The sequence below is a fragment of the Brugia malayi genome, assembly GCF_000002995.4.
Source record: "Brugia malayi strain FR3 genome assembly, contig: Bm_v4_Chr3_scaffold_001, whole genome shotgun sequence".
NCBI lineage: Eukaryota > Metazoa > Nematoda > Chromadorea > Rhabditida > Onchocercidae > Brugia > Brugia malayi.
In genome coordinates, this window is record NW_025062477.1 from 5,563,445 (window position 1) to 5,584,972 (window position 21,528).

The 21,528-nt window shown below is 27.1% G+C and overlaps 4 protein-coding genes across 4 annotated transcripts; 2 read left to right on the forward strand and 2 right to left on the reverse strand.

Annotated features, from left to right (window-relative positions):
• Window positions 1-754: 754 nt before the first annotated feature.
• Bm14089 (40S ribosomal protein S4-like, putative) lies at window positions 755-3,511 on the forward strand (the record flags this gene model as incomplete). The annotated part of the gene is made up of 7 exons (XM_043080075.1): window positions 755-985; window positions 1,236-1,319; window positions 1,731-1,860; window positions 2,006-2,070; window positions 2,505-2,708; window positions 2,876-3,139; window positions 3,395-3,511. 7 exons carry the CDS (start codon window positions 755-757, stop codon window positions 3,509-3,511), a joined length of 1,095 nt encoding a protein of 364 aa, XP_042936009.1.
• An 804-nt stretch (window positions 3,512-4,315) lies between these two features.
• Bm18189 (Uncharacterized protein) lies at window positions 4,316-5,423 on the forward strand (the record flags this gene model as incomplete). Its single annotated transcript, XM_001892240.1, has 3 exons — window positions 4,316-4,474; window positions 4,836-5,009; window positions 5,211-5,423. 3 exons carry the CDS (start codon window positions 4,316-4,318, stop codon window positions 5,421-5,423), a joined length of 546 nt encoding a protein of 181 aa, XP_001892275.1.
• A 750-nt stretch (window positions 5,424-6,173) lies between these two features.
• On the reverse strand, window positions 6,174-18,512 carry Bma-bbs-9 (von Willebrand factor type D domain containing protein; the record flags this gene model as incomplete). Its single annotated transcript, XM_043080076.1, has 25 exons — window positions 6,174-6,182; window positions 6,534-6,692; window positions 6,977-7,165; window positions 7,292-7,421; window positions 7,544-7,658; window positions 8,111-8,270; window positions 8,575-8,707; window positions 8,876-9,046; window positions 9,307-9,452; window positions 9,741-9,923; window positions 10,364-10,455; window positions 11,774-12,002; window positions 12,224-12,379; window positions 12,518-12,670; window positions 12,949-13,100; window positions 13,299-13,385; window positions 13,888-14,022; window positions 14,961-15,102; window positions 15,474-15,535; window positions 15,999-16,186; window positions 16,430-16,559; window positions 16,791-16,974; window positions 17,236-17,558; window positions 17,637-17,852; window positions 18,425-18,512. 25 exons carry the CDS (start codon window positions 18,510-18,512, stop codon window positions 6,174-6,176), a joined length of 3,732 nt encoding a protein of 1,243 aa, XP_042936010.1.
• Window positions 18,513-20,240: 1,728 nt separating this feature from the next.
• On the reverse strand, window positions 20,241-20,887 carry Bm2832 (Uncharacterized protein; the record flags this gene model as incomplete). The annotated part of the gene is made up of 2 exons (XM_001901658.1): window positions 20,241-20,341; window positions 20,797-20,887. 2 exons carry the CDS (start codon window positions 20,885-20,887, stop codon window positions 20,241-20,243), a joined length of 192 nt encoding a protein of 63 aa, XP_001901693.1.
• Window positions 20,888-21,528: the final 641 nt, after the last annotated feature.

Below are 21,528 nucleotides of genomic sequence, written 5' to 3' on the forward strand. Positions count from 1 at the left end.
CTAACTATACACTATTCTCCTAGCTATCTAGCCTTTTTTATTATTAGCTTTTTTTTTTTGGAATAACTACCCTCCTAGTTATCTCTCTTTTTTATTATTATTAGCCTATTTTCTAAGAATAGATTCAATTAACATAATTATTCCTTCCAGCTCACTGACTACATTTACTATTTTTACTATTTAAACTTGCAGGTTTTTCCCTTTCGGTTCATTCCGAGTTAACAAATATTATCATACACATCTTTAAAAAACTAGAATAATACTAATTTATATTTTGATATAAATAAAAGATAAAATTATTCTATTATTCGATATAACTCAAATTTCCTGTGTAAAATTGCGAAGATGTAAAGATATTGTGTCGAAAATCTGGTAAATCTGTGCCTACTATATTAAGGCCCAAATAGTTCATGCTTCATTGGTGTCATTAATGTTTCAGTTTTGTAAACTACAATTTTTTCGCTTTTTGTTATTTGTTTGGTTGTTACAGTCTGTGATAAACTTTTAAATGTTGAAATTTACTATACATCTCATCCAGAAAAAGTTAATCAACTACTGATAATTATCACATTAATCACAATTGGCTAACTTTTGTAATCCATTTTAATATTTTGATATGTTGATAAAGTTGGCGTAAAGAAATATCTCAATGTCGCAAAAAATTCAAATTCAAATGACAGCATAATACTATTAATCGTCATACTGTGAACATCAGATTTCAGATTGCTACTAGCAGTCATATAAATACTTTGGTATGGACGATTTTATACTTCCGGAAGATATCGATGAACAAAACATCGATAATATGGATTTGGATGCTCCTGAAGATGGAGTGGTGGTTTCTAATAGAGATGCTCCTGAATTGGAGCAAAGGTCAGAGGGTATGCTTCCGGTTGGTCATTGCGCTCAAGCTATGGGTGATACACTACAAAAGTATGAAGAAGTAAAGAAGCGCATTGCCGGACTGGATCAATTAGCGATGCAGGCAAGTATATTAAACTATCCAATTTCTTTTATATGAAAAATTCTTTCGTCAAGATTTTAGTGGACTTCAGATTTTTTCATTACTAAAATGAAAACAGAATGGTATGCATTTAAAAGGGAAAAATCTTTTCACTGGCAGTCGACAGTGATGATTTTAAACTTAAACTTAAATATACCCCTCTTCCTACCTCCTTCATCAAGATGCTGAAATGAATAACAAAATTGACTTCTGCCTAAACTATTTGTTCCAGCTATCATTTGGAATGCGTTTACAAGCTGAGATGGACAAATGCGCTACAGAGAGGAGGAATTTCCCATTAAATATTACTCTGAAAGTATCAGCATTCCTGTCATTTGATATTCTACAACATAAGCTTACCATTACTTTATCTAACTCTACCGCTCTATACCTAACTTTATTATATAATGATCTTTTTTTCTCTCTCTATAGTGAAATTTATTTTAAGTAGTACTTGACAAAATCTTAAACCAAATATGAAATACACAGTTACAGATATATTTAATTGTAATATATAACCCTTATTGTTATAATCGATATACATTGAAAAATAATTGATATTCTACAACATAAGCTTATCTATTAAAAAAATATAAAAGAAATATTAAAAAAAATAATACGTACACATACATTCATATATTTATATATTACAACTGTTAATTTAAGTACATGTTTCTTATTTAGTTTTTTTTTTCTTTCTCCAAATTACAAAACGCATAGATTTCAGAGACAAAAATTGACTTCTGGCACGTCGCTGCTAATAATTCAATTGCAAAACAGTTCACCATTTGAAATGACTGAATGGCACTTAGCTCTGACTACTTCATCTTATCAAATGACAAATATTGAGCGAAAAGGTTTGTTTATAATAGAGTTTTTTAAAAATAAAAAATAAGCAACGAATGGATGGAGATGATAATGATGATATTTACATCTTTTTATAGATAAAATTTTCACAAAAGTAATAACGATGATGATGATACTATTTCCGTCTTTTTATAGATAAAATTTTCACAAAAGTAATACCAATCAAACGACTTTCACAACATTCCGAATTTACTTATGAAGTAAGTATTTTAAAGTAAAATATTAGCTTAAGTATTAAGCGGTAAGTCTTATTAAAATCTATTTATGTGAAAAATGGAAAAAAAAAAAAGCAAATTTCTTTTCCGAACTGATTTTCTGAAAATTTACTGGAAACATAGCTTTAATAATATAAAGAGAACGGTATTTTAGATCACATTTTAAGCATTCATTCATTTCACATTTGATAATATGAATTCCACATTTTATTCCTCTATAAAAACATCTTCATAATGATATTAATATCCAATAATTTTTGAAATCAGTCGATATTTTGAGCATATTGAAATGTGTTTCTTGAAAACACATAAAGAATTTTCGTTCTTTACAAGACTGGGCTTGGAAAATATGCCAGCAGTTAGTAGTAGTGAAAGATATCGGTGCTACCTGATTATTGTGTATATATTATGCTTTGCAGGTATTTTGCACCCGTAATTTGCCAATATCACTATTCTTTCGAGTGCATTTATTTAAATGTATCCATTTTTCCGGAAACAGAGAACCTCGTGCTTTTCGAATTGCTCTTGAACCAATTTATTTAACTCACTGGGATACGATTACTATAACTGAAGTACTGGAAAGTACAATTACTCGAATGGTTCAATATGCAAGAATCGATGAGGTTAGTGCAAATGACTGAGAATTAAGGAATTTCCAAAACAATTTATTCTTTCGCTAAAAGACGTGGTATTCCATGTTGGAGGGAAAGATGACAGGTAAGAGAATTAAGTTGATATAACATATCCAGTATATACAAACTCTATAATTTCTGTTTCGATTATATTTTAGGAGCAAAAAATTACACTACCCGAAGCTTTGGTGTATTTACTTTGTAATGAAAAACAAACGGAAACAGCGCTTCTCGGTTGGATCATCGATAAAGTTATTGATGGATGTGATAGTGTGAACTGTGTGATATTAGATGATGCGAATGTTCGTTGGCCGTTCACATTACAAGTTAAAAAACGAGGGTTGAATTATGATGTAATATTAAAAATGAAGGATGCAAAGATGCGTTGCACTTTGATTGATGAGTTGAAGATAAGGATTTTAGTAAGCTTTTTTTTTTTTTGATTGATATCTATTCACTGTCTAATTAACTAACTGAGTAATCTATTGATTGAATGGCTAATTAGTTGCTTCCAATCGTTGTTTTGTTAAGAATTTCTCAATCATTTTAATAGGAAAAATTAAACAGATCATACAGATAATATTTGATTACCTTTTCCAAACAATGAAGGTAATCAAACTTCACTAGTTAAAATTTCACTTTAAATTTGGAGTGTAACCATCAAGGAATCATTTCAGATCCGAATGCGATATATTTGGAAAGAGTTAAAAGAAAAGGAAGACTGCGAATTACTTGTAGATAACAAATCACTGTCTGACTGTTTCATTTCTCTTATTGCTAAATATAAGCGTTGACAAGTTTAATTAGTGAGTGAAGCTTATCAACGCTGTATATATATATATATATATATCATTAATAAAGGCGTTTACATCTCATATTTGATCGCCGATTTCAGTAAGATAACAGGTAATATAGGTAATGTTATCTATAACTAATAAAGACGAGTGCTAATTCCACTTCTCTGATAATTAGCTTATGCTAATAGGCATTTTATTTCTTTCATTCCAGATAACACAAAATTTTCCGTCAACTTATATATTCATTATGATTTCATAAAAACTTAGTTCGCGACATTCTTAAATTTAAGTTTGAAAATGGGAGAATAAAAAGGGATTTTATGCCGTAAAAAATTGTCCAACAAGAAAAACTGCTTATCGATTGACTTATCGTACCCTAACATATGAATATCGATGATCGATGATGGGACATAATGATGTCATAGAGGACAATCATCGTTATTAAATTAAATGTCATTCAGGGCGACTTTTTACGTTTGAGCTTGGCCGGTGTTAGCAGAAGTTTAAATTTGTGTGTTAAATGTCTGGAAGTTTACTTTGAATATAAATGTTTTATTTGTAATTCTGTCTGATGTGTATGGTTATGCATAAAAATGCTACTAAATGACTAGATTTATGTTATGTTTAATTGTGTTTTCTTGTGGAATTCAGATTTTTGTCTCTTTTTAACGTGTAAACTTAAATTAACTAAATTAGACAAATTTTACATATGATCGATAAAACTAATTCTTCGGTTTTAACATGTTTGGTTATGCTATTTAAACGACTCGAATTTTGTTTGCAGGTATTTGCCATTCAAAAATGGTGCGTAAGTTAAAATTTCACGAGAAGAAATTGCTAAAAAAGGTTGACTTCATTTCATGGGAGCTAGATAATAATATACATGAGGCGAAAATCTTGCGAAAATATTATATCAAAAAGCGACAGCATTACTCGGTATACAATACATTAGCAGCTAATGTAAGTTTGTACTTATTGTAGTACAGTTTTGTTTTTTAAAACAAGTCGATAAGAATGAAAAATTTACTCTTTCGAGTTCCTTCTAGACTTAATATCATTTCTGTGACGAGAAAATGAAAATACGACTTGCAGCGGGAAAATGTTATAGAAGGATTACGTAACGTTAGGGATCAGGTGGTTCGGGAGGTTTTTATGCTTCCACAAAAGAGTAATTCGCAGTAAATGTAACGAAATGCGATGGTTGTATAATCTCCTTATATACTAAGGCTGTATAATCTCCTTTTGGCAAGGCTTGAACTACATGTTAATGATATATTTACTAATATAGCACTAGTAATTTTTGCTGTAATATTGTCTGTAGATTCGAGAAATTGCACTGAAGTTAAAAGAATTGCCACTGAATGATCCGTTTCGTTTGAAAACAGTTCGAGAATTTTTGGAAAAACTGTATGCCGTCGGACTGATACCCACTGCCGACACACTGGAACGTGCTAGTAAAATTTCCGCTTCTTCATTTTGTAGGCGACGATTACCGGTATGTTATGATTTTCATTTTATCGCATTAAAAAAAGAAAATAAGTGGATCTATGACAAGAATTATGTTTTTTTTTTTTTTTTTTTTTTTTTGAGATATTTTATATGTTTCATAAATGCCAAAAGAACTTTGAAATGCATTCAGGATTCCTTGTTTTCAACAGGTTTTTTTTTTTTTCATTCACTTTTGTCATTGTTGCAGGTGGTGATGAAGCGTCTAGAAATGGCGGAAACTGTACGGAATGCCAGCGATCTTGTGGAACAAGGGCATGTGCGTGTAGGAATAGAATTAGTAACTGATCCTGCATTTCTGGTTACTCGGAATTTGCAGGATTGTATTACATGGACAAAAGACTCAAAAATCCGGAAGCATATTCTCAACTATAATAATGAACGTGATGATTTTTTGTTGTAGTTTTTGTCTTTTTAATCTTATTATAATGATCATTGGCTTTTTCCTTTCAAAATTTTAATGGTCTTTTAAGCATTCAGATGACAGTATGGTATGTAGTGTTTATCCATTTATTTGTTATTTGGTGGGTTCGGTTGATGAAGCATTAGCATGCTGGATGTTAATCTTTTGGTTTTCTAGTTTGCTTCTGATATATTAATTAGCTTATAACGACTGAATGTTGTGCTACTTGAATATATCACGCGTTGTTTTGCATATTTTATAGTTTTTCTGCAAGAGGAAAACTTGTTTAAGACATTACGTGAAAAGATTATGAAAGTTTTGTACTGTTACTAAATTGTCGATGATTCTAATATGACTCTAATCATTCAAATGCAGGTGACTTTCTGTCTGCACTTCTGGAAATACAATATTTCTCGCTGTGTAGCAACATTCTACTAAATGTATGTTGAAAATGGATTTTTTTTTTTTAAGTTAAACTTCAGAGGTGATGTTGTCTTAGATATGTTTGGTGATTTGTCCCAGTTTTGATAACTTTATACAATTGTTTTATTGTATATATACATAATGTGAAGACAAAGTAAAAAAAAAAAAAACATTTCCATGATGAGATTCTTATATTTTTTATGCCTTTTTTCACTGACATACCAAACGGATACGTCAGTGAAAAGTAGGTTTTACAGTGGGCTGTATTGGTACATTTTTTTATTCTGTTTAGTTCCATTCCAGATGCTAGCCTCGGGAAGCGACAGTCTAGTTAATCTGCAAACAATAATTTCATTTAAACAGCTAAGCAATAACAATGAAGCCATAGCCGTAATGTAAACATTCATGTGATAATTTTTTGAAATTCCAAATAAAGGGGAAAACAACACAAGCAGTTAGTAGAGTATCCTATTTTGTCATTACTAAGTTAATTGGGATTGTATGTATGGTCACTTGCTTCCCGGATTTGCTATCTCTGTATACCAAGCACTTTACTTCGTCCAGAAAGAACTCATAAAATTAAATGCCAAATTATTTTGTTCAATCGAATAGTTTTTTTAGGATAAAAATTGAAATTTAATTTCAAATGCAAATTTTGTTCAAACATTTTCTTTATGCAAGCCTTACATAATTAAGATCATTTCTTTTTGTTTGATGTTGTCTGCATGAAATATCATAGGCCCACGATCGGGCAAAATGTGATATGGACTGATTTGATGAACTTGCATAACGAGATGTCAGATCATCATTGGGATCACCGTTGAAATTACCACATAAGCCGCAAACCTAGAATGTGGTAATTTTAGATCTTTTGTCACTTTTATGTTTAATTTCTTCCTTCTGATTATATTACACTTGCACTCTTACTATATTGCAATGGATGAAATAATATTTAAATTAAATATCCTACTAAAATGTACCGTTCGAAATATCTGAATACCAATAAATATCTTTCAGTTATATGAGAAATTAGATTTAATCAAGATATATTTTATCTTTAATAATAAGAAAATATCGAATTATAATGATTGATTTTAGAATAAATTATAATGGAAAACAAAAATGCTTACCTTGGATTGATGTCGTCTGGTGAGGATAATTTCAATAAATGATTTCCCATCCCAAATTACTTTCAAACCGATCAATTTAAATGAAACGATAATATGTCCGGTGGTAGGATCTTCAAAAGCTCGGTATTCTGGCCAATCACTATAGCGGACGTGTGGTATGCTAATTATATTTGTACGTTCACGTATAACCTTTAAAAAAAAAAGTGTTTGTGGTTTAACATACATTTTTTCAAATATATATTTTCAAATAATTCTAAATCTGCTCCTATTATTTTTATATTTTTCCAATGATAAATTTATTTAAAAATTTATAACCTTTTTTGGTAATAAATGTATCGTAAAGAAAGTTCCGTTGAAAAGTGAAATGTAAATAATTACACGTCGTGTCCACATTAATGCTGCTTTTCCACTATTTATACCAATTATCTTGAACTGTGGATCAATCCTTTAAATAAAATAAAACTTTGATATGTTTTAATTTGATGATTTATTACTAATTCTTTTTTTTTGTTATAATTAAATTAATTGTGAATACTTTACAACTTTATCATAAACTAAATTTAATACCCATTTTGTGAGCATTCTTGCGCAAGAATGTAGTTGCATGTTCCGTGAAATGAATAACCAAATTTGTCAAATGTTAAATATCGCAAATCACCAAATATAATACATGAACTTTCCTCTGTAAATAAAAATAAAAAATAAGTTTCATAAAAGAATGGTCTTTCGATTTATTAAATTACTATTTATCATTTAGAATCACTGATCCAAAATTAGCATGACATTAATATTATTATGATAAAAAAAATTTCAAAGATTATACAAAACATCTTGTAGGTTAAAAAAAGATTAATTTAAATATGTCATTTATTTTTATGAGCTAAATAATAAAAGGTAAACGTTTCAAACTAAATTTTCAAATATGAATTTTTCCATAGCACATAATAAACTATTCCTAGAATATTACTAGTTAATTTTTCAAGTTTTATTCTCTTCTTTTTTAAGGAAGAAAAAAAAAAAAACAGAAAGTCATTGGTTCATTTTCTCTTTTCGAATTAATTTATATAAATTAAGCATTACTATGATAATTGTTATACTTATCACCTATAACATAACATACATATGTATATTTACTTAGCTCACATTGGTGACAGCATGATCCATTCACTTTTTTAAAACGTCGTCCTTGGGGACACTTTCCTTTCCATTGACAATCTATTTTTTTACATTTTATATATCCATTAATGCATATGCAATTAAGACAATTACTATCCAATGTCCATTTTGTACCATGCTGAAATATTGAAATATTCATTAATTAGTTTTATACTTTTTTTTTAATATAAAATATATGCTTTTGTGTTTTTTCTGATCAATTGATTGGTTGATTGAGTGATTAGCTGACTGATTGATTAATTGATTATGTTTCTACATTGAAATTGATCAGTAATATTTTGTGAGAAGAAAACTCATGCTAAATTTTGTAATGTATGCTTATTTGATGATCAATTGATGATTTGTTGTTCATTATATTAGATCTGATAACTAATGGCTAATTAATTAACTAATTAATTGAATGACCACTTCAGATAACCTACCTCCACTAGCATTTCATTTCCGTTAATATCCATTCCTTTGCATGGATTTTTTTTTCGATAGCAAAATGGACAACAAACATTAGGTTTATAAAATATGTGCGTCATATCACATTCTTTCAGTGGACAAACAAATCTAGAAATGTGCGAAAACTAGAATGTGAAGTATGTAGAAAAAACTAATATTTGAACAGTAAAATTAAAAGGAATTAAAATAATATTTAAATGGCATTAAAAATTTCAAGAAAATATTAAATATACTTTCAGATTTGTATGTTGAATGAAATTTGAATAAAATTAGAACCTTCTACAAATAATTCCACCTGGTTGACAAGAGCAACGTGAGCATGAATCTATGCGAAATGTATTGTGCACTTGATAGTGTTGTCCACGAAAGAAGCAATGTGAACCATTTGATACTGCTAGATTTGAATCTTTCGAAATAACTGTATGATTTTTACATTCCGGACAACACCTGAAAAAAACAAAAAAAACAAAGAAACAAATTACAATTTAGTTAATACAATAATCGAATTGTAAATGACACAAACATAACATACAGTGATAACATACTGATAGCTTAGTATTACTTAGTTTTGCTATGGCGTTAATTTCTTTTTTAGGTGAGATAAAAATTTTGCTTGAAAAAAAATGAAAAAATGCCTTTTTGGATGTTTCGTATGTTGTGATAGTGGACAGTTCAATACAGGACAAGTAAAGCGATAACAGTGGTACCATCGATTTAATACCAGGTCACATCGAACACATTGATCATTAGCTTCTATTGGTTTTAAGCATAATTCACAGCAAAATCCAGCTAATAAACGTCCATTTGAGCAATTTGATACACACTGAATCCGCCAACTTGTTATAACACCAGCCTAGCTTGTATGTTCATTATTATTGTTATTATTATTATTACTATTATTTGTTATTATTAATAATAATATTAATATAATATAAAATGTGAAATGATTAGTAATTAATATTGGTTAGAAAGAAGAAAGAGTAAAAGGAAAAAGGAAAAAATAAAAGAATGAAATGTGACAATTTAAGTAGTTATCACTTCACAACAAAGGATCAGATTAAATCATTGGAGTATTAATTAATTAATGCTTCAATTTTAATTACTTTCCAAAAAAGAAAAAAAAACGGTGAAAATGAGTTACTTTGCATGAGATTTGTGTGCACACATCTTGCATACTCATCCAAATTTGATTATTATTTCGTTTAATACCCAAATGAATGCAATGTAAACATTTCATACAACAGGTGTTATTATTACGATTCCACACTGTTGGACAATTCGTTAATGATTCACATTTCTCTAATATGCATGTTATTATACCATTCTAAAAATAATTGAAATTAGTAAATTAATAAAATTTTTAGTAAAATTTAAAAATAGCTGAAACCGATAAATTTTTTATGACCTGAATGATTAATCCTATCTGAATGGTACTCTTCAATTAAATTTTGTAAAAAATTTGAAAAGTTTCTACAATATTCTATGTATATTAAGAATATGAATAATTTGTATTAGTTTTAGTTTTGAGCAAGTATTTTTCTATATATATATATATATAGAAAAATACTTTTTATCATTTATTTGGACTGATCGGAAATAATTCTCACAAATGATTACTGTCATTCTTACATTACAAATGAAATGTTTTCAAAATGAATCTCTTGAAAGATTCAGTAACATTATGGAATGATAAGTGATAAATCAAAACTGATAATTCAAACTAGTAATTTAAATTGTCCAGTAAAGTAAATGAATAACGCCAACCTTACATATGCAATGATAACAAGGTGACGTAACTAAACCACGTGTTACGTCCGCCAAATTGATTTTAGCACCTTCTTTTGTACATGGTATTCCTGAATTGAAATTAATTAGTAAATAGCATGATGATAATAATATATATAATTAACTAAGTACTTTAACTTAACTGTAATGCGAAGTAAGGAAGAAAGAATACTATGAAATGAAGTTTTTTTTTTTTAAAAAAAAAGAAATTCGATGATATAAAATTTCCCATTTTAAATTATTTCAATATCTATTAGCAATACAGATACAAAATTTTCTTTTTATAATTATAAAAAAAAAAACTTTTAAAAGACAGAAAAATGGAAAAAAGGTTCACCTTGACCAATAAGTTGACTATTTACTTGTATCAATTGGAATATTAATGTGAAAATAAGAGTAATAGAGTATACACTTATGCAAATCATACATGAATGAAAATTGATAAGTGAGAAGCGGTGAATGGTAAATTATCAAAGATAATTAAATGTCTCATTTATTTGATCAATTTTCATTTTATTATCATAATCAATCGAAGTATAACAACATTTTTTCCTCTTTCCTTCTTTTTCTTACTTATCACCAATGATAAGGCACTGTAAAATATAATGAAAGTGTATTTCATTAAAGATAAGCTTATCAAAAATGCTATTTAATTTTAATTTATAAATTCAAACCTTTCTTTTTTTAGTTAGTTTTACTAATATTAATAAGTAATATTAATATCAATAAGTTGTTAATATAAAATCTAATAATAAATTAGTACTAATTTAATAATAATAATAAATTAGCTATAAATAATAATAATAAATTAGTACTAATTATATGAATAAGTGGTGCTTTTTTTTTGCTAATTAATTAATGATTTGATGAAATAACGAAGATTTATCCAATATAACGAGAAACAAATGAATAAAATTTAGAGAAGAAATAACTTTCATATTTTGTAATAATTACTGTTAATTATTAAGCTTGTTATGCTATATATTCAGCAATTACTTTTACTTTACAAATTCAAAAGTGATTTTCTCCTTATTTTGAAAAAGTTGAAACTTCTATTTAAGCATTTTTGAAAGCATTAAATGGTAGAAAGAATATATATTATCAAAATAAATAGTAATGAGTACAGAACTACATGATATTAAAAAGGAAAAGTAATGAATAACTAATATAATTAAAGATATTATTGAAAATGGGTGCGAAGTAATATTTTGTGAAATGAAAAAATTCGATTTTCGAAGCTTTTTTTCTCTTCTTATTCTTAAAAAATATATAAATAACAGATTGTTTGTAAATAACAAAAATGCAAAAATGTTTATCAATTATTTACAAATACTTATCAATCCAGTGAATATAATCATCACTAATTAAATTCATCAAAAGACAATAAACCGGAAATTAAAGGATCAACGATTGATTCGGATTGCTGCGGTTCATCGTTATCATCGTTATCAGTATCTTTTTCTTCTTCTTTACTATCCTCACGTATATATGCCATTGTACTACAGTTACCTTCACAAACACTTTGTAGAAAATATCTTAAATCATTTGATGAAAAATCAATATTTAAATCGATCGGTTTAAATGTTGATATTGTCCATTTGATACGTTCCCAAATCGACTGAAAATTTGAAGTAAAAAAATAACATAAGAAATGGAAAAATCTTTATGCATCATTTATTTTTTTATTAAAAATTAATAATAATATTGCTTATCAATGAAATTGCTAACATGCAACCTCTCCTAATCTATGTTATCAATTTTAGATAAAGATATTATGCAATAACATATTATCTACTCTCTCTGTCACTGCTAAATAAAAATGAAAATATTGTACATTACCTGTCCAGAATTACTGACAATAGTACCATCCAAAGGTAATGGATTTCCCTTAAGGAAAGTTATCAAATATATTAAATTAAGTGCCGCTGATACTGATAAGCTAGCAGAACGTAATGTTTCATTTAGCTGTTCTAAACGATCCACACAGCATAATATCTAAAATTTTTTTTTTTTTTTAATTGGTATTTTTTATAAAAAATATAAATACAATTTCATAATTAAGGAAGAATAAAAAGAACCATAACAGTTTATTAAACTTGAGAAAAAAAAAAACTAAACTAAAAGAAACTAAACCTGTTGATATGTATAATTTAATAAAGTATTCAAATGATCCACTTCTGTTGGTCGCTCTCCTTTAAGTTTTGTTAAAATAGCCACTTGAACATTACGTAAAAGAGTGCAGAATCGTTCCAATTCTTTCTCTTCCTCCATCTTTCTTTTTTCATGCTGGAAAAAAAAGGAGAAAATGGAAGATAGCAAAGATTTATAAAAAGCCGAAAAATTGATTTATTGAAGAAATTATAGCTTTAAAAAGTAAAAGTAATAGTACATCGGATATAAAAATAACATTGTCATTGAATTCATTTCATATTTCAAAGCAATTTTGATGGAACGAACAGAAGAAAATCATATAACTGATAAAATTTGATTAAATCAAAAATCATTTGAAATAACAGGTATAATCTAATACTATATGATAAATATGAATTTGAAATTATTCAAACCTCAGCATATACATTTATTTCATGAAGAATCTGATCTAATGAAAGTGTACAGTTCAATTTTACTTCCGGTTGTTTCGTTTGTATTCGTTTGATTAATTCATCCACAAATAAATAAATAAAATTTAGGCTTTCGGCTTGAATTCGATAACGCTCTATAAAATGATAAGCAATGATAAGAAGTATTTCGTTGTATGGAAAATTTTTTGAACACATAAAGAAATGCTTTTAGAATAAGCGAAAAGATCAAAGAGAATATAAGGAGAAATTCTAGAAGAGAAAAAATAAATAAATTATGACTAATAAGCTTTTCTCATTCAACAAAAAATAATACATAGTTAAAATGTACTTACTATACTTCTGAGATGTATAAATTGAAATAATCATTTCTGATAGATACGGTCGAAAACCAATTGCTGTACTATTTTCAGTTTCAAATTCTGCAAAATCATATAATTTTTGATATAAGAAATAATTCATAAAAGGGAAATTTTTTGGCTTTATTTGCTCATTTTCAATATATTAATAATTTTCCTGATAAGAAAATATTATTGTAATAGAGTACAGTAAAAGGTAACGTTTGAATACAGTAAGATGATTATTGAAAAACAAAAAAAATAAAAAATAAAAGCTATTAATATAATTAGCAGTCAAAGAAAAAATTTTATAATTGATATTGTGAGAGAGTTGTTCTATTATGAAATGCTAATTTACTATACCTCTTCCTATTATAAGATAGCAACAAAAATAAAAGAATTAATGATTTAAACAAATCGCAAAAAAATTATGATTCAACTTTCTTTTCAATATTTCTAAATAAAATTGAATAACAGCTTGAAAAAATTTTTGTTATTATCAATGATTTTTATTTTTTAACTTGATTTTATCAATAAAAATTGTTGAAATTAAAGGAAAAAGAAAGAAAATAATTGAAATATATACCTGGAAATACTTGTGTTAAGTCAAGCACAGGTAATGATGATTCGATGGTTACTTTATATTGTGAATTTCGCTGACTATTTACTGCATGACACATTAAATTTAACGGCATTTTTACTTCTTTACTGATCACATCACCTTGAGAGAAGGTAAAGAAAGTACAAAATTTGAATAAATGTATTCTGATCATAAATTATTTGAGATGACTAATTGATAAAGAGATAGAATAAACAGTGCTCATTTAGTTAATGGTATATATAATAATTATTAATTGGTTCCTTGTATAAGTATAATTAAGTGCAAAATTATTTGTGAAAAAGAAAAAGAAGTGTCGGAATGTAAAATTTGAAAATGGAGCAGCTAATTGATAATATTTAACTAATGGTTCAGTGCTTATTGTTTTTTTTTTTTTTTTTTCGTTTATCATTTATTAATTTTACTAAGAAATTTTCCCATTTTATTAATTAGAAAGAAAAATTGAAGCTGCTTGGATAAAATACAGTTGTACTACTTTTTAATTTTGATATAATATAAAAAGTGTTCCATATGCTTTCGATAAATTACCTGAAGTTATAATATTAGACATTTGATTTAATTCTTAAAGTTATAATTAAATGCTCAAATTATAATAATATAACGTTGGTAAAAAAAGTTGATAACAAACCAAACTGGGAGGAGAATGCAAAAAATTTACATTGCAAATCATATACAGGTTGGTATAACACGTATATACCTGTTGATATTTTTTGTGAATTATCTATAATCAATTTGATATGATAAAAGAAAATACTACTGAAATTTTTTATCCTTTAAATCCTTAAAAGCAACAAAAAAAAAAGAATCAAAGCTATTCAGAATTGTGAATAAAATGGAATTTATGAAAAGGATAATTTTAATTCAAGAAATATGCTGCTATTAATGAAGGGATAAATTATAAAATAGATTGAAATTGGAATATTTTAAGATTAAGTAGTTTTTTATAATTGAAATTGGATTTATCTACTACGTTAACTTGATGGAACAATTCGAATGATCGAATTATGATTCATTAAATTCATTTATATAATTAAACGAACCAATATCAGGAAATGATACATATTTGTGTTCAATATGAAATGCTGTTGAGCATATCAGTTTAACGTCAACGAGGCGTACTTCACTTAATAATTCAATATTTAACGTTAAAGATGGAACTTCCTCTGATGATTTTTCCGCTCTCTAAAAGACAATAAAATATTTGAATTATTATAATGTACAATTATTTGAATGAAAAGTGAATTAATTCATAGATTTAACTTTAAATTTTGATTTTTTGCTTCCTCCATTTCTATTTTTAAATTCTTCCGTTAAAGTAGAATTTAAAAAAAAAAAGTTAAAAAAAGTTATCCTCCCTTTAAGTTATCATTTATGAAAAGACAAAGAAAACAGCCTGTTAATACTTTTCAAAAGTACTCCATAGTAACTAACCTAAAATGTGATATGACACCTACACCTCATTTTATAATCAAATCATTTATGATTTCTATCTTAGAGCTGGAATGATTTAAAAAAATAAAAAATAAGAAAAAAGAAAAAGAAGACGATCGTACCGATTTGGAATCAAAGCCATCGTATGAGCAATTCAATGTTAATGGATTTTTCCATATAATACCTATAAAAGAAAGATAAAAAGTTCCTCCTATTATTGAACTGTTTCTTTTTCTTTAACTCTAGAAAAAACAATTTAGAAAGAGAAATGAATAAATTTCGAAACAATAATAAATCTTATTTACCAGTATGAAGTATAATATTGATAGTATCAAATATAAAAGACAAATTACTCAAATATAAAAAATAAAAAGTAAAACTCATATATAAAAGACAAATTGAATGTGAAAAACATATCAATCGATAACTGGAAATATGAAAATATTTTTCTTACTACTTATCAGATGAATTTAGTATCGATATGATAACATTTCTTATTTATAAGCAATATATTTTCCTTATGATAAAGAAGCAAATATAAATATAAGTAAATATAAATATATAACTAAATATAAATATATAAGTAAATATAAATAAATATTTGGAAAACATTAGTTAAAAAAAATCATTTAAAAAAAATGAAATACCTTCGGTTGATTCGAGCGGTTTTTTGCGTATTAATGCTTCAAGTTCAATAAATTCTTTGTAACGCTGTTGAAAATCAATAAAGCGTGTTTGTGGCGCTGGGAGACGAAATAACGATGGTTCGGTACCCAAATAACTAACGGATATTCGGGAATTTGATAAAATCACCAGCATCGAACGATATACTAAGCTTAAATAATACAACAATAATAACAATATAAATTGTATAAATGAAAAATTTGAAAAAAAAATTAAAAAAGAAAAAGAAAGAATTTAAAAAGCTTTTTCAATTATCATTGCGATATTTCTGTATTATGATTTATAAAATTATAAACTAGATCAGAAAAAAAAAAAAACTATAAAAAAACTAAATATATATTTAAAAACTAATAGCAAAAATAAAAAAAAAAAATAAAATTACAAACCTACTAACCTAAATGTACATAATCGAATTTGAATTGCATTTTGTAGAAGTTGTGCCGCCCAAATTAAAATTGTATCTTTCAAAAAAAGTAACATATGTGTAGCTGTAGAAATGCATAATTTTATATATGCATCATCTGCTGAAAAAAAAAAAAATTCAACAAATAAGTTGATAATATTTCATTGAATGATTAATTAATAAATGTAATAATTAAAGAAATAATGATAAAAAGATATTAAGTTGTTGTGGTTAATCGAACTTAGAAATGTCAAAATTATATAATTATTGAAAACTAATTAAACATATAATGATTAAATGATCGCTAAGAAGTGATAAATGCATAATTGGTAATTAAAAATTTGAAACTAACTGAAATCATAAACAAGAAGTGAAGTAGCAACACACTGTAAACGATATGTAAATCTTAAGGTGCCACCATGAGTTAAACAAAACAATGTTCTCTTGCATAGGATAATAATGGATGGTTGCACGAGTGATGTATTAATCACTTCTAAATCTAATGGATAATCGCCAAGATTAAATGTCCAATTGGCCTAAAATTAAATATGATTAAAATAAATAATCAACGAGATATTATAATACTAAGAAGTAGTTGTAATTTATAAATTACAATATATTTAATAAAATTGAATTCTTAAATAAAATATCAGCAAAGTTATAAATGTTAATAATTGCAATAATTAATTATAAATAATAATTATATATTTAATTTTATTGAATATATAATAATGATTATATATTTAATAAAACTACATTTTTAAAAAACAAAAATTGAGGTAGAACAAGAAACATACGGCAACTTTTTTTCCACTTTTTCCACTTGATGCGGTAGCAAGAACGGAATATTTGTATGAAATTAAAATAGCAGAAGATGATGCTATAATGACTGAATCAGAATGAGGTGAATAACAGATTGGACCTGGTTGTAGAGCGGTTGTTAAATTAACCGAACGATGAAAAATTTGATGTTCCGCTTCAAAAACCATCATTGAACACGTCATATCTTGAACACATATTTGCGCTGTAGTCGCACCGCCAAATGTACCAATGCACATATTATATGCTATGGCAGTAATAGTATGTTCATAGGTGATATTTAATTGATAAATTTCTCCATCTGAAATTTTATGCAATATTCTAAAATATGAATTAACAATTGATTAGTTATGAATATTAGTGAATAAATTTGAAATACCTGAAATAAGATGATAAATTACTAGCTTTTGTGGCAATAATATGGCAATTAAATTTTGTTCTAAACCAGAAATGAAATTTGCAATAGCAATGTCCAGTATGGCAGCAGATAAATCTTCCTCTAACAAACAGCTCAACAACTGTTGTTTCGTATCGTTTGCTCGACCCGGATCAATGATCCATATTCGACCCGTTAAACTACCCACCACTAACTGATCTACAAAGTTAGTTCAAATAAAATACAGTATAAGAAATAATTCGAATGTAATTTATGGAATAGTTTATTTAAAGATTAAAAATTTACTTTATGAGGTTTTCTGGTGTAAATTTTATCAAATTCAAGGAATAAACCATTTACTAAACAAACAAGATTTTCTGATGTAATTTCTGGAATATCAAGTTTAAAAATTAAATCATTTACTAAACATTTGAAAAAAAAAAGAGCACAAAAAGAAACATTAGTTAAATATGCGATAGATTTTTTCCAAGCAAATAAGCTATACTAAAATCTTTTTTATTATAAACCAATGAATAATATTTTCAAGCTTACCCATTCCTAAAGACATAAGTAAGCTCTCATTTATAATTTTTATACACAATATGTTTTCTCCTCAAATTTTTATTAAATTTTAAAACAACAAAGAACTGACATCTGTATAAATCATTAGTATAACTTACATGACTTTATTTTCACTCAACGAAATAAGCTAATTTTGTTCATTAATAAAAAATGAAATTTCATTTAGTATCTTTTCTTAATCAGAAAATTTCAAAGAATAAATCTCAAACCTCGTTTCTCGATTAATTCACCGACTGCACAAACATTAGCATCAACTAATTCAAGCGTAAGCCATTCATGAACATGAAACACCGACATACCAACTATTATTATTACTACTGGGATTACTTCTGATGCAATCAAAAACTGATATATCTGAGTGTAGAATTTATTTCATTTAACTTTCAATTACCATAGCAACAAACAATCAACCATTATCCATTTGCGGAAGCAGAAATAAATCACAGAGAAATGTTTGTATCACTTCTTATCACATAATATATCATTTCGTAACCGAAAGGATTAAAATCTGTTTAAAATATATTACATCAAATTTTTACTTTTTTCACTAAGTAATAATCTGTGTGCATCATGAAGATTTGAAAAATTAGGAATTAGATGTCTTTAAAATTTCGCAAATTTTGGTGGAATTTTTGTAGGATCTTATACAGTACAACATTTCATAAGTTTCAATTGCACATATTCAGAATTGGAAGCATTTTTCAAGTCGTAAACCAAACATATTATTGATCAAACATCTTTTAAACTGCACCATCCCGAGGCCACGAATTGTTGCATAGGAGTAAGGCTATGAATAGGCAAATGTTATGGAAATAATGCAATGTCTAAAGATATACGAATAAATTGATAGCACAGATTATTTCCCAAATGTTAAAGGTTATGAAGTACAAGAAATACAAAACCATTTGAATCTAAAAAACAATCGATTAATCTGTCAATAAATAATTAAAACACCTCTCTAAACCAAATCTAAACCACATGTACAGTAAACAATAAGTTACTTTATGGAAACATAAATCTGATCTTTCGCCCTTATGCTTTTAGATAATGTCATCAATTCAGAAAATGGTCTAACATCAATTTGAAACCTCGTTATCCAGTGATATCATTTTACAGTTCCCTAAAAGCGCAATGAGAATTTCACTCACTGATAACAAATCCGCAAAATGCAGAAAAAGAAAGATCATTAAAATTACTTAAACATACTATAGCAATAACAGAAGACAATATATCAAAAAAAAGATCAAAAAATAACTTATATAAAAAAGACCTTTATAATGACATTATATATTATATTTATTTATCTTTTTTTGAAAATGAAAGATTTCATAGAAGAAAACAAAAAGTACAGGAACGAAACTGAAGAAGGCATCTAAGCAGTAGAAATAGTTGAAATTTGAAATCAAATTGCACGCTGCAAATGCAGAAGATAATTCAATCAATATTTCGTAAAATGAATAAAAAATGAAATATTCTTTGTATCTTTATCCCAATACCGGCAATAAATGTAATACCACCATACTCCACCGATATGTCATATATATATATATACACCGAAAAGATAACAATGAAGAGTTAAAAAAGAGAAAAAATAAGTTATAAAACCAAGAAAAAAGACTGAAATGACCAATTAAGAAAATCTTCACAAGGAAGTGAGATTATTAATGTGTCAATTGATATTCCTCAATCTACAAAACTTGTTCCGGAAAGTCACACAACACAACCGTTTACTTTCCACAACCATGGCAAAAATTGATAGATTTGAATAATACGAATTATAATAATTATTAAAATAATGATAACAAATTTAAAATCATTAGAGAAATCAAAAAATAAAATTCATTAGGAACTCGTTCCTTTCACTTCTTTCAGAGAGAATTTTCTGACTAACAATTATCCGATAATCACAGAGAACAGAATGCAAGAAGTGATAATACCATTGAGAATTAATAAGTTACATTGAAGCGCATTTCGCAACACTGCAACACTATCAACGCAAATCTTCTATCTAAATTTCTCACCAGATTAACTCTTCTTTTTAGACTTTTCTTCCCGTTTGCGCCTCTTTTCTTCTTCGCGTTTTTGTTTCAATTTTATTGAATTTGTTAACTTATATGTGACCAGTGCTAAAATTGTAAAGTTAACCTTCATTTATATTAAAATAAAATTTATGAAGAACCTCTTTCGACAATATTTTCAATGTAACATAATGAGTTATGAAATGAAAACCGATAAAAACTTAAACTATAATAGTGACAGCTCTCCAAGAGTTGATTACTTTTATTTTCACCATCTACTAAGCACATAAAATATTAACCCAAAAACAATAACTTTAACAATTTTAAAACATATTCAAATCTATGGATTGTTTTCGTTTCTAGTGAAACTTAAATCTAATTATACATCAGATTCAAATCAAACTAACTTAAACTTGTCATACGTTTTAGTTAAACCACCCATTAAAAAAAAAGGAAAAAAGAAACTGTAATGTCAGATTTAGCTCAATAACATGCAACAGGAAAAGTCCTTTAGACAAAATGAAATAAATAAATTTTATTTTAAATTCTGTAAAAAAACTGACCCACAATAGCGGCAACGATCACCGCTGGTATAATAAAAACAGAATTATCAAAGCTATGTTGAAGAGTGCTTCTACCACTCAATTCAACCATTAGATTTCGAATAGGGCTAAATGAATATCAATACTAAAAAAATACCAATTATAAATTTGGAGTTAATAAAATACGAGCAAAATGTTACATAATGTTAGTTTAGATATCAAAATTCCATCCCAATTATGTCATTTCTTCATTAAAGTATTCAAGTAGCACCTCTGATAATACCTGTAACACCTAGGACACCTGCAACCGATTTCTAACAAACACCGCCCAATCTCTCACAAATTCTCTCCCAATGGCAAATTTGGATGCCAACACATTTCGCTGAAACAGGTCATCATCAAACCGACGGATCTGGACGCGCTACGAAAAAATATCCCATCCGGATAAGGCGGAGTTATCGTTGACATCTTTGCGCATTTCCTTTGTTAGTGGGTGGATAAGTGGATGAGTGGATGGGTTGGTGAGTTTAATACGGTTGTTTGTGTATTTTTGGTTCTTTCGTTCTATTTATTTGGTTCATATTTGCAGTATTGCAATGACCGCCCAATTTCAGTTCCGTAATTTATTTATCTTTTGCACTAACTGATAATTATAATATTTTTAATAGTTGATAGAGGTCATGTCCAGGATTTGAGTGCTATTTTTTTATTTTGTTGTTGAAGTCGAATTTTTAAGTACTGAGATTATGCTTA